Source organism: Haliotis asinina, chromosome 13, assembly GCF_037392515.1.
Source record: "Haliotis asinina isolate JCU_RB_2024 chromosome 13, JCU_Hal_asi_v2, whole genome shotgun sequence".
Classification (NCBI taxonomy): domain Eukaryota; kingdom Metazoa; phylum Mollusca; class Gastropoda; order Lepetellida; family Haliotidae; genus Haliotis; species Haliotis asinina.
The window spans coordinates 32,901,592-32,915,252 of NC_090292.1; the positions used below are offsets into that span (position 1 = coordinate 32,901,592).

Here is a 13,661-nt window from a genome sequence, read left to right on the forward strand (position 1 = left end):
GATTCACTGCATGTCTGAAGGATTTATTTAGACAATATGCAATCGAGACACAACTAAGGCTGTGTCTTTAATACAACTCTCAGCTTTTGAAAGTTGAAACTTGACTTTTTCTGAAAGGGTTATGATCTGTTCGCAATGAGAACTTACCGATGAATTTCACTTTAAACGAAAAACACTAAATCAAATAAAGTGAAATTAAGAAAGCGTATCCTCATAATTGTACCTTGCCAGCTGATCATGAACATTTATATCTCAGACATTTATCCAACCTAGGGTAAAAGTTGTTTAACAATCTATCAGGGTTTAAATCGCTATTACTGGTTTGTATTACAATCGCAGGAGATGGGTTTGCGAAAACACATGGATAAGGAACATTTGCTGATAGTATCCAAATATAAGTTACAGAATTTGTTGCATACATTTGGGTTTTGTTAACACAGGGGGTGGGGGTGTTAACAGGAGGTTGCTATGTGAAAGTGTTAACACAGGGGGTGGGGGTGTTAACAGGAGGTTGCTATGTGAAAGTGTTAACACAGGGGGTGGGGGTGTTAACAGGAGGTTGCCACGTGAAAGTGTTAACACAGGGGGTGGGGGTGTTAACAGGAGGTTGCCACGTGAAAGTGTTAACACAGGGGGTGGGGGTGTTAACAGGAGGTTGCCACGTGAAAGTGTTAACACAGGGGGTGGGGGTGTTAACAGGAGGTTGCCACGTGAAAGTGTTAACACAGGGGGTGGGGGTGTTAACAGGAGGTTGCCACGTGAAAGTGTTAACACAGGGGGTGGGGGTGTTAACAGGAGGTTGCTATGTGAAAGTGTTAACACAGGGGGTGGGGGTGTTAACAGGAGGTTGCCACGTGAAAGTGTTAACACAGGGGGTGGGGGTGTTAACAGGAGGTTGCCACGTGAAAGTGTTAACACAGGGGGTGGGGGTGTTAACAGGAGGTTGCCACGTGAAAGTGTTAACACAGGGGGTGGGGGTGTTAACAGGAGGTTGCCACGTGAAAGTGTTAACACAGGGGGTGGGGGTGTTAACAGGAGGTTGCCACGTGAAAGTGTTAACACAGGGGGTGGGGGTGTTAACAGGAGGTTGCCACGTGAAAGTGTTAACACAGGGGGTGGGGGTGTTAACAGGAGGTTGCCACGTGAAAGTGTTAACACAGGGGGTGGGGGTGTTAACAGGAGGTTTCCACGTGAAAGTGTTAACACAGGGGGTGGGGGTGTTAACAGGAGGTTGCCACGTGAAAGTGTTAACACAGGGGGTGGGGGTGTTAACAGGAGGTTGCTATGTGAAAGTGTTAACACAGGGGGTGGGGGTGTTAACAGGAGGTTGCCATGTGAAAGTGTTAACACAGGGGGTGGGGGTGTTAACAGGAGGTTGCCATGTGAAAGCGCCGTGCGATTACGCAATATATACCTCCGCACTATCAGACAGAAACGTCAACAAGGAATGGAACCAGTATTTTGATGAAACGTGGGGAAAGCCAGTGCAAACAATGGGTAGATAGCTCATCCACAGCATTATGTAACAAGAAACTGATAGATTTCGGTTTTGGTACAACCCCTCAATGTTGACATCCTAAGCACGTGCTTCGAGCCCTTGAGGCTGTTCCTGTAACAGTGCTACTGTTACTGAGAGAGAGAGAGAGAGAGAGAGAGAGAGAGAGAAAGAGAGAGAGAATACATGCTATTTTGGAGTTGACTGTCGCTGCTAAGTGCTGTGTTCAGTTCTTGTAGTGTCTGAGGTGGCGGATTACCCTGGCGCAAGCATCGATCGAGAGTATCTGGCCACAGTTGCTCAGTGGGGCACAATTCTCGGGTGATCGAGAAGGTCAAGGTAACACCTGAACAATGTCAGAAAGAGCCACCCGGACCTTTTGAGGTCGTCAAACTTCAGCGAGAACAGTCCAAAGTGGAAGTCGCCATCCAACGTATCCTAGCACACAGGACAGCCCGAGTCAGGAAGAGAAAATACAGTCCCTCAAGGAAGAAGGGCGGTGGGGTAGCCCAGTGGTTAAAGCGTTCACTCGTCACAGAGAACGCCCGGGTTCGATTCCCTACGTGGGTACAATGTGTGAAGACAATTTCTGGTGTTCCCTGCCATGATATTCCTGGAAAATTGCTAAGAGCGGAATATTGTGAAAACCGAACTCACTCAGTGAAGGACAACCTCGTCAGCAACATCATCGATGTCCTGGCCTACACTGAACACGTGGTTGACGTGATCCACCTTCAATGATCCACCTCCACATGATCCATCAATTTGACTCTAATATTTATTATCATTTATTGTTATTTATTGTTATTTATTACATTTCTGTCATGACTACGTTATTTGACGATGAAGCACGTTTCTATCTCTGTCTTGTGTATTGACGATTCGGGAAACGGTAAATCCAACCTGAACGGTTCCGCTAAAAAGACACCTAATTGGAGGAGATTTGGTCCAGATCACACCTCCCCGTCTGAGACTACAAACTGGCAACATAAACTGATCGAGAAAAAAAATACATTCTAGACTCTCTTAATATCCCGAAGAATCATTCAACACGTGAAATAGATGCAAACACTGCTTACGACTGATATTGCTATGTGTAAACAGAAAATGGAAAAATGTTACTTTGCAAGAAAAACTCTGAACAAAGACAATTTAAGTGTTCCTAAACACTTTTTCATAATAGCACAGACCTGATTTCACCATTTGAAATCTGCAGAACATGTTTTAAGAGACAGAAATAAAATGAATGATTCAATTACAATTTTACCACACTTGTTTAATGTTTTAATAGCTTTAAATAGTTTATCTTTGTCTCAAAGCCGAATTGTTTTTCAAGCTTTCTTTTGGGCATCTAAATCACAGTAATAGATCAGTTTATCTCTTCTGAAAAAGATGCACTTCACCTAAATATGACTACATTTGAGAAATATTTTCTCGATTTGCATAAAACTGTTGTTGAGCCTCTAAACTAATACATTCTAACATATATTTGATAGTTTTAGTAATTCATAAAGGCAGGAGGGTAACGTTTCATTTGACGCTCAGTATATCTGTAAAGTCACGTTTGCTTATTAGAACGACCCATGATGAGTTATGGGCCGGGAAGGAGGAATACTGCTTGTTTGAAGTCTCAGACAAACAGCATGGTTACTATTTGCAACCCCCATCCAATCACCGCTATGAAATACGTTATAAATTTGACAAGACAATACCCCTGTATGACAGAACATGGCAGATTTACGAAGCATGGCTCCAGTGTGGTATGAGCCTCTCAACAGGGTAGAAATTATGGATCCTTTAGGTAAGAGCTCTGGCGTTTCATTTCAATCATTATCGAAGCGAGTTTTTAAAGTACAAATGAGTCAGTGTTTTACAAAATCTGCTCTCAATATCATCTGCTACTATTCTCTTCCATATTCTGACACAATGGTTCAAATCCCAGTGTAACTTGAAGCTGAAACTATAAAACATGGTTATCACACCAGTGAGTGAGTTGGGTTTTACGCCGCTTTTAGCAATATTCCACCATTCTCATGGCGGCAACACCAGACATGGGTTTCACACATTCTACCAATGCGGGGAATCGAACCCCGGTGTTCGGCGTGATGAGAGCGGGATTTAACCACAAAGCTACCCCACCATCCCTCATCACACTGAGCGCATACATGACTATTTATCAAGGACGAAAACACTACATGTTGTTGCTATGTGCTCCGAAACCAAATTCCGCGTATTAAATCGTAACTAACACGTTTTACATTGGTTATAACTAAACAAACTGAAACTGAAATAGTGGAGAATTAATATTCAGCACGACATGCTTGTTGTAAGAGGTGATTAACGGGATAGGGTGTTCAGGTTCGCTGACTTGGATGACACATGTCGCTGCGTATCCTGACTCAAATATTTACGGACCGCTGCCATGTGCTTGGAATATTGGTGAGAGCAGCGCTAAACAACCAACTAAATTTAACTGGTAGCAACTACTTGAAATCTGATAGGAATATACAAAACGTTATCAACAATGCTGGAATGTATGGTCACCATGGCGTACGTGTGGTCAACATGTCTACGCTATCAGGGGCGGTGGAGTAGCCTGATGGTTAAAGTGGAATATTTCTAAAAGCGGCGTAAAACTAAACTCACCCAGTCACTGCGCTATCAATTTCGTTGTCACCCAGTTCTCGAATAATGATTGCTGTGATTGCATGAACCATCACTGGCACCCGTATCACAGATAACAACTGCTACAGTCCCATCCAAATCCTCTCACGTTATAAGCGTTGACTTCCAACATTCCTCATGGCGTCAGTCACGGCAGATTTTGAACAGGTTTAGCGCAACTTTTAGCAATGCTCCAGCAATATCACGGCGGAGGACACCAGAAATGGGGTCCACACACTGTGTCCACGTGGGCAACCGAACCCGGACGAGCGAACGTTTCAACCATTAGACTACCCCACTGCCCCTTTCTGAACAGGAGGACCTCTGTGTTGATTTTGGCGTCCATGACGGTCTAAAAAATGTTTGACAGTGTCGAGATCACTTGATGACGATGGTAATCTATAGATGACACTCTTATCAAATTGACGATAACACCTCGAAATAAGTGAGATTTAGCGTTGTCATCCATGGATATGGGACGACTGGATGTCGGATGGTTATCAAAATGTGGCACGACGGTGGTTTCCAGTACTTCTTGTTGGTAAAGTTGACCAGTGAGCGTCTGTGATACTGCAATATGATCCAGCTTGTGGTCAACTTCACACCATCACCGAGCGGCCGCCACGGATCGTCTCCTGGTAACATGCTTCCCAGTGACGTCTCCAAGCGCGACATTGATGATCGATAATGTGCGAAAGATAGCAGCTTTCATCTGATTAGTGCATCCTTCTCCGTGTCATCAAGTCGCTGTTTTCTTGATGTCGGCACCTGTTCCTGCCTGTACCTGTATGTGAGGAAGTGACAACCTTCCTCAGACCAAACCCGTAGAGATCAGAACTTCAGTAACCCTTGCTTGTCATAAGAGGCTACTAACGGGATCGGGAGGTCAGGTTCGATGACTTGACTGACACACGTCATCGTATTCCATTTTCGTGGATCGATGCTCGTAATGTTGATAACTGGACTGCATGGTCCAGACTCGATTATTTACAGGCGGTCGCCATATAGCTGGAATATTGCCGAGGGCGGCGTTAAGCAACCATGCAACCAATCCTAGGGCCAGTGTCCGCTGTTTCCATCTGCCATTAGTGGGGAGTTATTAACGGCACGGTCTTCATGATGGCTTACTTGATGGTGTCTTATCATACGAATCATAAAAATGAACTTGACCATCATGGCCAAGGGTATTCTTCGGTTAACACTCGACGTCATGTGTCACAACTTGAGAGGTATTAAAGGAGCACCATTGGTGGATTGACAGCATGTCAATGAACGATAATGATGGAAGTCGTTCATCCATGTATTGTTATTGTTCATGTTATCAGTGGAAGTGTACTAGGGTCACGGTGACATTTGTTAGTCTCATTATCTCCTGGTTTGGTAAACAAGCAAAGATTTGCTTTTGTAAATACCCCACACTAGTATAATATGATATTATATAATAATATAAAACATAAAATACCTCTCCTACTTAAAATACTGAATAACGTATATCAGAGCAGTGAGAAATGTTTATTTTGTCATGAAATTCACAAGCAGAGGGAATTTTGGCAAGGGTGCTTAAATTAGCGAGGGGCTTTCATTTTAGTTTCCCATTAAAACATAAAATGACGCGCTTTTGGTCATTTTTCGATGGTTTTGACGTCAAGGGGGATTTTTGTACCAAGGAGTTCTTGACTTTGAATCAAACACGGTCTGACAGGTCAAACTTTCCCCCGGGCTAAACTTTCTCCAGGGAAATTTTTTGCATAGGACTCTGGAAACTTTGGCCCAGGGAAAATTCCCAGACTGACTTTCCCCCGACTAACAACATCCAAGAAAAAACACTTCCCCTGTAGCCTTTGGCCTTTGCCAGATTCTCCACAGGGTCAGTTTAGACTGGGGGAGAAGTGGCCTGCTACACCGGGTCCTTGGGGTGACAAGCGAACCCTTCAAACACTACTCTACCTCACCACCCAATGACAACAGAATCGGATCCAAGGATCAGGAAACGAACACATATAGCCATACATGAACAAAATTGTTCAGGGATTCTCTGATGACCAGCAAATCTCAGACCAAACAAGGGTTAAGGTGAGTAGTAGTCCTCGTGACTGATTCCTAATTAGAAGTAATTACGTTGTTAATTGAACTTCCTTAATTGTTATTTGAAGACGTTGACGAATCGAACTGATTCAGTGGTTTGTGGATGGGACATTCAAAATGTCAAAGTCATCCGAAAGATAGTCCGTTAGTCGCATCTTACAAGCATAATCGCCTTTTATGATCGAATGAACTTGCTTAAATTATTCTGGTTAATTATAAAACTTGTGTTTAAGTAAATTATGAAGTACATGTATTGCCATTACATGGAAACGTGGCTACATGTTTGGTTGTTAGTCTGTTCAGCCCACATGACTAGGCATAAGGCCCTTTTGGCTTTTTGTGACGTCCAATGTGACTTCTATCTCAGCCCTTCTGACTTTTTCCAACCATCCTTTTGACTTGGCACTTCTAGGCCCTTTTGTCCTTCGGCACATTTGATTAGTTCCCATATGTACAAAGAATAAAACCAAACACATTTTTCACAACCAATTTTATTTCAGAGATGGCAAAATATAAGTATTCATTTGATTATAGTTTCTGAACAAAATCTGTAATGTCTTTTACACTCTCATTCTAAAACGACTTGGATGGTCATATCTTGTACAAAATGCTCAATATCTTAATGCCAGACACATATTAAATGTAAACTTCATACACTTCTTCTCAGCTGGAATGACTGAACTAATCTACAGGTCCAGCCAGCTAGAATTACTTCCTCTGGGATTTTCAGGAGAAGATACAGGGTTATTTCCCTTAGTGTTCGAAGTGGGTTTTGTAAAAGTATGTGCAAAAATGAAATAATAAATATACAGTCCAAATCTTTTGCACGTGAAATTTTCATTACAATCTGGAATGATTTCAAAGTTTCTTGTTTTTGTTCATCTGTTGTTGTTTTAAGGTACTTATGAAATATAATTTTATTATTTTCTTGCGTGAAAAACACAGGCTTCTGTGTTAAGGCGAACACTGCCTTCAAATAACAATAGAGTTACATAAATTTGTTTTTCAGAGGTAACAGATCCAGAATTACTTCCTTTCTATATTAGCGAGGTAACAGAACAGGGGTTATTTACCTTAGTTGTTAAAAGCTGACAGATCAAGAGTTGCAAAAAACTACATATGGTTTAATGTTTCCAATTCGGGCATTTGGACCGCGAGCAGCACCAACTAGTGTTTCCTGTGCAACCAAAAAGGAACCAAAAACGAAAAAGCTCCCCTATTTCATGAAATGAACTCAACTTCATTTGACTTCATTTGACCTCCTGGGTCATGCATATGTAGAGTACCTCAGGTCAAGCTGAACACACTGTGTCAGCAAAGGATAACAATGAACTCCTGCAATAAAATGAAAACATTTATCTCATTTCCCCTAAAGATTTCATCAGAGAGTGCAGCTGTGTCTTCACAACATACTAATATGTTTTGGGAGAAAATATCACAATGGCTTTTTATAACAACAAACTAGTGTTCAACAACTTCCAATATAACACATTTTTACACTTACATAATGCCTACATGTTACTATGCTACTACAAACAAACACACAACAAACAGACATAATTTGCATATATATTCAACATCTCATTTGCATAATTAACAATTAAGGCCTTACATGCCTAGCATCATGGGAACAATGTACCTAGATGAGTTCGGAATACTGTAGTTTTCCCCTCAACGTTTACATTGACTTGAGAAACTTTTCACCTGGTAAGAAATGACTCTAGTACAATTGTGAGAAAATTAGTCAGTTTACTTTTATGCCAATTTTGGCAATATTTCAGCAGTACCACCACAGGGGCACCAGAAATGGGCTTCAGATATTGTGCCATTATGTGAAATTGAACCAGGTCTTCGGCCTGATGAGCAAACCCCTTAACCACTGGGCTACCTCACGGGCCAAGTAGTCTTAAGATGTTTAAGTATGCATAAACATACTTCAAAGTAATCCCTTTGAAGTGACTTACAGTATCAAATATAACTGATACTGAAAGTATATGTAGCAAAATTGCATAATGAATAACACATCACACACACTGTAGGTGGTTTTTCAAGTTGTGCAGCGATTACATATCGATAATACTGTAACATTTGGATAATGCTTACAGGACAGTTTATCAGTATTTCCGTTACATTATTTCTCCATGAGACGATTTCATCTTGCATCATAATTTGTAAATGTACATTCAAACTAATTCCAAGGTCAGTTTCTGGGAAACTGAAGATAAACAGGCTGATGTTTTATTCCATGATGAGACCAGACCAATCTTATTTCTTGTTTTAAAGATTTCCAGGTTGTATTTTTTCAAGAATAAGAAAACAACCCTTTAATTTTTCCACTCCAAAAAAAAAAAAAAAGAAAAAAATATCCTTATGTTTTTATTGGCCAAAAATGTAAACTCACAAAAACATATATATTTGATAGGTTTGATAGGCCCACTAAACACTTCATAAATTGCCAGAAGCAGAACATGTTTAATATTTAGACAGAATATTACTTTCACTAATGGTTTTATTATATTTTCTTCCCCACTTGCCTTTAGGTCTTCTGAGGACAAAAATCTATAAAACAAGAAATAAAATTGGTGTGGCCTCATTATTACATTTTGATTTAAAAGAAGTCCTAAAAAGAAAGTACGTTGAACTTCACTTCTGGAGACACATGTTTGGGACAGCATAAATAGACAATATATAGCAATATATGAAAATTTGTTCCATGTATACCATGCCAGGTTATGTAACATTTGAAACATTTAAGAACTGACTTCAGTATTGGTGGTATCTTTGGAGATATGAGCAACAAAGACTGTTATGACCGACACATGTATTCAGTGAATACAATTGTTAAAACTTTCATGAAATCAGTGAATTAAACATGATCATGAGAATCGACTATTCATGAATTGTATTAAATGGCATGGTTTTGAATTCGTGTTATTTTGCAAAGCGAGAATTTTTGCTTGAACACAGGTGTTATTTTTCAAAACAAGAAATTTTACTTAAACTTGAGTGTTACATGTCAAAGTTACTTGTCAAGACTGAACATATCCATGCAAGGCAGGATAACAGTCGACAGTCTTCTATAACACATTTGGTATCAATGTCGTCATCCGTCATTATCATAATCAACTAACACCGTTAACATGGTCAAAACATTATCATTACTTTATCATTTTCCCCAAATTCATATTTGTTACCCCATATTCATGATATGTATCATATTCAACACATTGTCGATTCATGACAGCTCTAATATCAACCTAAATACCTGAATGTTAACTTTACACAAGTCATATAATCCCTGCAAGTTGACAGCAGTTCTATAGCAGGTGAAGCCAGTTTCTTGTTTGTTTATGGGAATATATAGACAAAGGTTTGATCATTACCCCTACTAATCCCATGAAATCACAGATTAATATCTGGAGATTTGATTTTACAGAAGGAACTCTACTAAGGTAACAGAATTGTGAAAGCATGTATCAATCCTCTGATAGAGACGTGGATGTGAGTCGTGAAGACTCCCGAGTCAAGGTCTTGTCTTCGGCTGTTGTTGTGTCAACGTCTCTGGTCGGTGAAGTCTGGTGGATGGACGACCCTGACGGACTCTGGGGAGGCTCTGATGAAAAGGTGGAACAGACAAGAGAGAGTGAGTTTAGTTTTATGCCACTTTGGGCTATATTCCAGATCCTATTACCATGGTTACATGAAAATTTTTTTTTGAAAATCAGAAATATCAAAAGACACTAGCAGATGAGTTCCTATTCAGTTTCAAGAGAGGTTGGTTTCTACTCCGCTTTTAGCAATATTCCAGCACCATCATGACAGGGGACACCAGAAATGGGCTTCACACATTGTACCCATGTGGGGAATCGAACCCAGGTCTTCGGCATGACAAGCTTTAATCACTTGTCTCCTCCACTGCCTTTATTCATTTTAGAGATATCGTCTGAACAGGAACTTATTAAAGCTTGATAGGTAACGATATCCCCACAAGTTGTCATACTGTCATATTATGTATAATACCTGTTCCTCCTATGGGGGGTAGTGGGGGACTCCGGGGATGACGGAGGGACCGTGGTATCTCCATTTCAGTGTCTGACAGTCGCACCTTCTTCATCCCAGCACTTGATGGATGCTGAGGGGTGGTTGGAGGGACGGAGTCGCGGTGAGTTCCTGTTGACAGAGAGAGTTTTACACTGGACCCAGCAGGATGAGATGGGGAATGATGCAGTGTGTTGACAGAAAGAGTTTTACACTGGACCCAGGGAAATGATGCAGCGTGTTGACAGAAAGAGTTTTACACTGGACCCAGCAGGATGAGATGGGAAATGATGCAGCGTGTTGACAGAGAGAGTTTTACACTGGACCCAGCAGGATGAGATGGGAAATGATGCGGTGTGTTGACAGAAAGAGTTTCACACTGGACCCAGGGAAATGATGCAGCGTGTTGACAGAGAGAGTTTTACACTGGACCCAGCAGGATGAGATGGGAAATGATGCGGTGTGTTGACAGAAAGAGTTTCACACTGGACCCAGCAGGATGAGATGGGGAATGATGCAGTGTGTTGACAGAAAGAGTTTTACACTGGACCCAGCAGGATGAGATGGGAAATGATGCGGTGTGTTGACAGAAAGAGTTTCACACTGGACCCAGGGAAATGATGTTGACAGAAAGAGTTTTACACTGGACCCAGCAGGATGAGATGGGGAATGATGCAGCGTGTTGACAGAGAGAGTTTTACACTGGACCCAGCAGGATGAGATGGGAAATGATGCGGTGTGTTGACAGAAAGAGTTTCACACTGGACCCAGGGAAATGATGTTGACAGAAAGAGTTTTACACTGGACCCAGCAGGATGAGATGGGGAATGATGCAGCGTGTTGACAGAGAGAGTTTTACACTGGACCCAGCAGGATGAGATGGGAAATGATGCGGTGTGTTGACAGAAAGAGTTTCACACTGGACCCAGGGAAATGATGCAGCGTGTTGACAGAGAGAGTTTTACACTGGACCCAGCAGGATGAGATGGGAAATGATGCGGTGTGTTGACAGAGAGAGTTTCACACTGGACCCAGGGAAATGATGTTGACAGAAAGAGTTTTACACTGGACCCAGCAGGATGAGATGGGGAATGATGCAGCGTGTTGACAGAGAGAGTTTTACACTGGACCCAGCAGGATGAGATGGGAAATGATGCGGTGTGTTGACAGAAAGAGTTTCACACTGGACCCAGGGAAATGATGCAGCGTGTTGACAGAAAGAGTTTTACACTGGACCCAGCAGGATGAGATGGGGAATGATGCAGCGTGTTGACAGAGAGAGTTTTACACTGGACCCAGCAGGATGAGATGGGAAATGATGCGGTGTGTTGACAGAGAGAGTTTCACACTGGACCCAGCAGGATGAGATGGGAAATGATGCAGCGTGTTGACAGAGAGAGTTTTACACTCTACCCAGCAGGATGAGATGGGAAATGATGCGGTGTGTTGACAGAGAGAGTTTTACACTGGACCCAGCTGGATGAGATGGGGAAAGATGCAGTGTGTTGACAGAAAGAGTTTTACACTGGACCCAGCAGGATGAGATGGGAAATGATGCAGCGTGTTGACAGAGAGAGTTTTACACTCTACCCAGCAGGATGAGATGGGGAATGATGCGGTGTGTTGACAGAAAGAGTTTCACACTGGACCCAGCAGGATGAGATGGGAAATGATGCAGCGTGTTGACAGAGAGAGTTTTACACTGGACCCAGCAGGATGAGATGGGAAATGATGCAGCGTGTTGACAGAAAGAGTTTTACACTCTACCCAGCAGGATGAGATGGGAAATGATGCGGTGTGTTGACAGAGAGAGTTTTACACTGGACCCAGCAGGATGAGATGGGAAATAATGCGGTGTGTTGACAGAAAGAGTTTCACACTGGACTCAGCAGGATGAGATGGGAAATGATGCAGCGTGTTGACAGAGAGAGTTTTACACTGGACCCAGCAGGATGAGATGGGAAATGATGCAGCGTGTTGACAGAAAGAGTTTTACACTCTACCCAGCAGGATGAGATGGGAAATGATGCGGTGTGTTGACAGAGAGAGGTTTACACTGGACCCAGCAGGATGAGATGGGGAATGATGCGGTGTGTTGACAGAGAGAGTTTCACACTGGACCCAGCAGGATGAGATGGGAAATGATGCGGTGTGTTGACAGAAAGAGTTTCACACTGGACCCAGCAGGATGAGATGGGAAATGATGCAGCATGTTGACAGAGAGAGTTTCACACTCTACCCAGCAGGATGAGATGGGAAATGATGCAGTGTGTTGACAGAAAGAGTTTCACACTGGACCCAGCAGGATGAGATGGGAAATGATGCGGTGTGTTGACAGAAAGAGTTTCACACTGGACCCAGGGAAATGATGCAGCGTGTTGACAGAGAGAGTTTTACACTGGACCCAGCAGGATGAGATGGGAAATGATGCGGTGTGTTGACAGAAAGAGTTTCACACTGGACCCAGCAGGATGAGATGGGAAATGATGCGGTGTGTTGACAGAAAGAGTTTCACACTGGACCCAGCAGGATGAGATGGGAAATGATGCAGCGTGTTGACAGAGAGAGTTTTACACTCTACCCAGCAGGATGAGATGGGAAATGATGCAGTGTGTTGACAGAAAGAGTTTCACACTGGACCCAGCAGGATGAGATGGGAAATGATGCGGTGTGTTGACAGAAAGAGTTTCACACTGGACCCAGGGAAATGATGCAGCGTGTTGACAGAGAGAGTTTTACACTGGACCCAGCAGGATGAGATGGGGAATGATGCAGTGTGTTGACAGAGAGAGTTTTACACTGGACCCAGCAGGATGAGATGGGAAATGATGCGGTGTGTTGACAGAAAGCGTTTCACACTGGACCCAGGGAAATGATGCAGCGTGTTGACAGAAAGAGTTTTACACTGGACCCAGCAGGATGAGTTGGGAAATGATGCGGTGTGTTGACAGAAAGAGTTTCACACTGGACCCGGGGAAATGATGCAGCGTGTTGACAGAGAGAGTTTTACACTGGACCCAGCAGGATGAGATGGGAAATGATGCGGTGTGTTGACAGAAAGAGTTTCACACTGGACCCAGGGAAATGATGCAGCGTGTTGACAGAGAGAGTTTTACACTGGACCCAGCAGGATGAGTGAGTGAGTGAGTGAGTTTGGTTTTACGCCGCTTTTAGCAATATTCCAGCAATATCACGGCGGGGGACACCAGAAAATGGCCCTCACACATTGTACCCATGTGGGGAATTGAACCCGGATCTTCGGCGTGACGAGCGAACGCTTTAACCACTAGGCTACCCCACCGCCCCCCCAGCAGGATGAGATGGGAAATGATGCGGTGTGTTGACAGAAAGAGTTTCACACTGGACCCAGGGAAATGAT

General features: G+C 42.7%; 3 protein-coding genes across 3 annotated transcripts in view; all 3 read right to left on the minus strand.

Annotated features, from left to right (window-relative positions):
* Positions 1–13,661, minus strand: part of LOC137259760 (phosphatidylinositol 4-phosphate 5-kinase type-1 alpha-like) — a 367,781-nt gene that overhangs the window by 216,205 nt on the left and 137,915 nt on the right. The gene's annotated exons all lie outside the window — the stretch shown is intronic.
* Positions 400–4,212, minus strand: LOC137259512 (uncharacterized). The gene is made up of 2 exons (XM_067797150.1): positions 4,142–4,212; positions 400–1,282 (listed from the first exon to the last, which is right to left on the minus strand). The coding sequence occupies exons 1-2, from the start codon at positions 4,210–4,212 to the stop codon at positions 400–402; spliced, it is 954 nt and encodes a 317-aa protein (XP_067653251.1).
* Positions 6,720–13,661, minus strand: part of LOC137259756 (putative leucine-rich repeat-containing protein DDB_G0290503) — a 143,151-nt gene continuing 136,209 nt past the window's right edge. Inside the window, exons 42-43 of the mRNA XM_067797360.1 lie at positions 10,265–10,414; positions 6,720–9,857 (exon numbers count right to left, since the gene is read on the minus strand). Of these exons, the coding sequence (XP_067653461.1) occupies positions 9,721–9,857; positions 10,265–10,414 (287 nt within the window). The 3' untranslated portion in view covers positions 6,720–9,720. The remainder of the gene's footprint in view (positions 9,858–10,264; positions 10,415–13,661) is intronic.

Bases quoted from the DNA above. Each gene is read 5' to 3' on its own strand.
- LOC137259512 (XM_067797150.1), bottom strand. From the start codon at position 4,212: ATGGTTCATGCAATCACAGCAATCATTATTCGAGAACTGGGTGACAAC. The intron at 1,283-4,141 runs GTGAGTTTAGTT...ACTTTCACATAG, and splicing joins ATTGATAGCGCAGTGACTGG to CAACCTCCTGTTAACACCCC.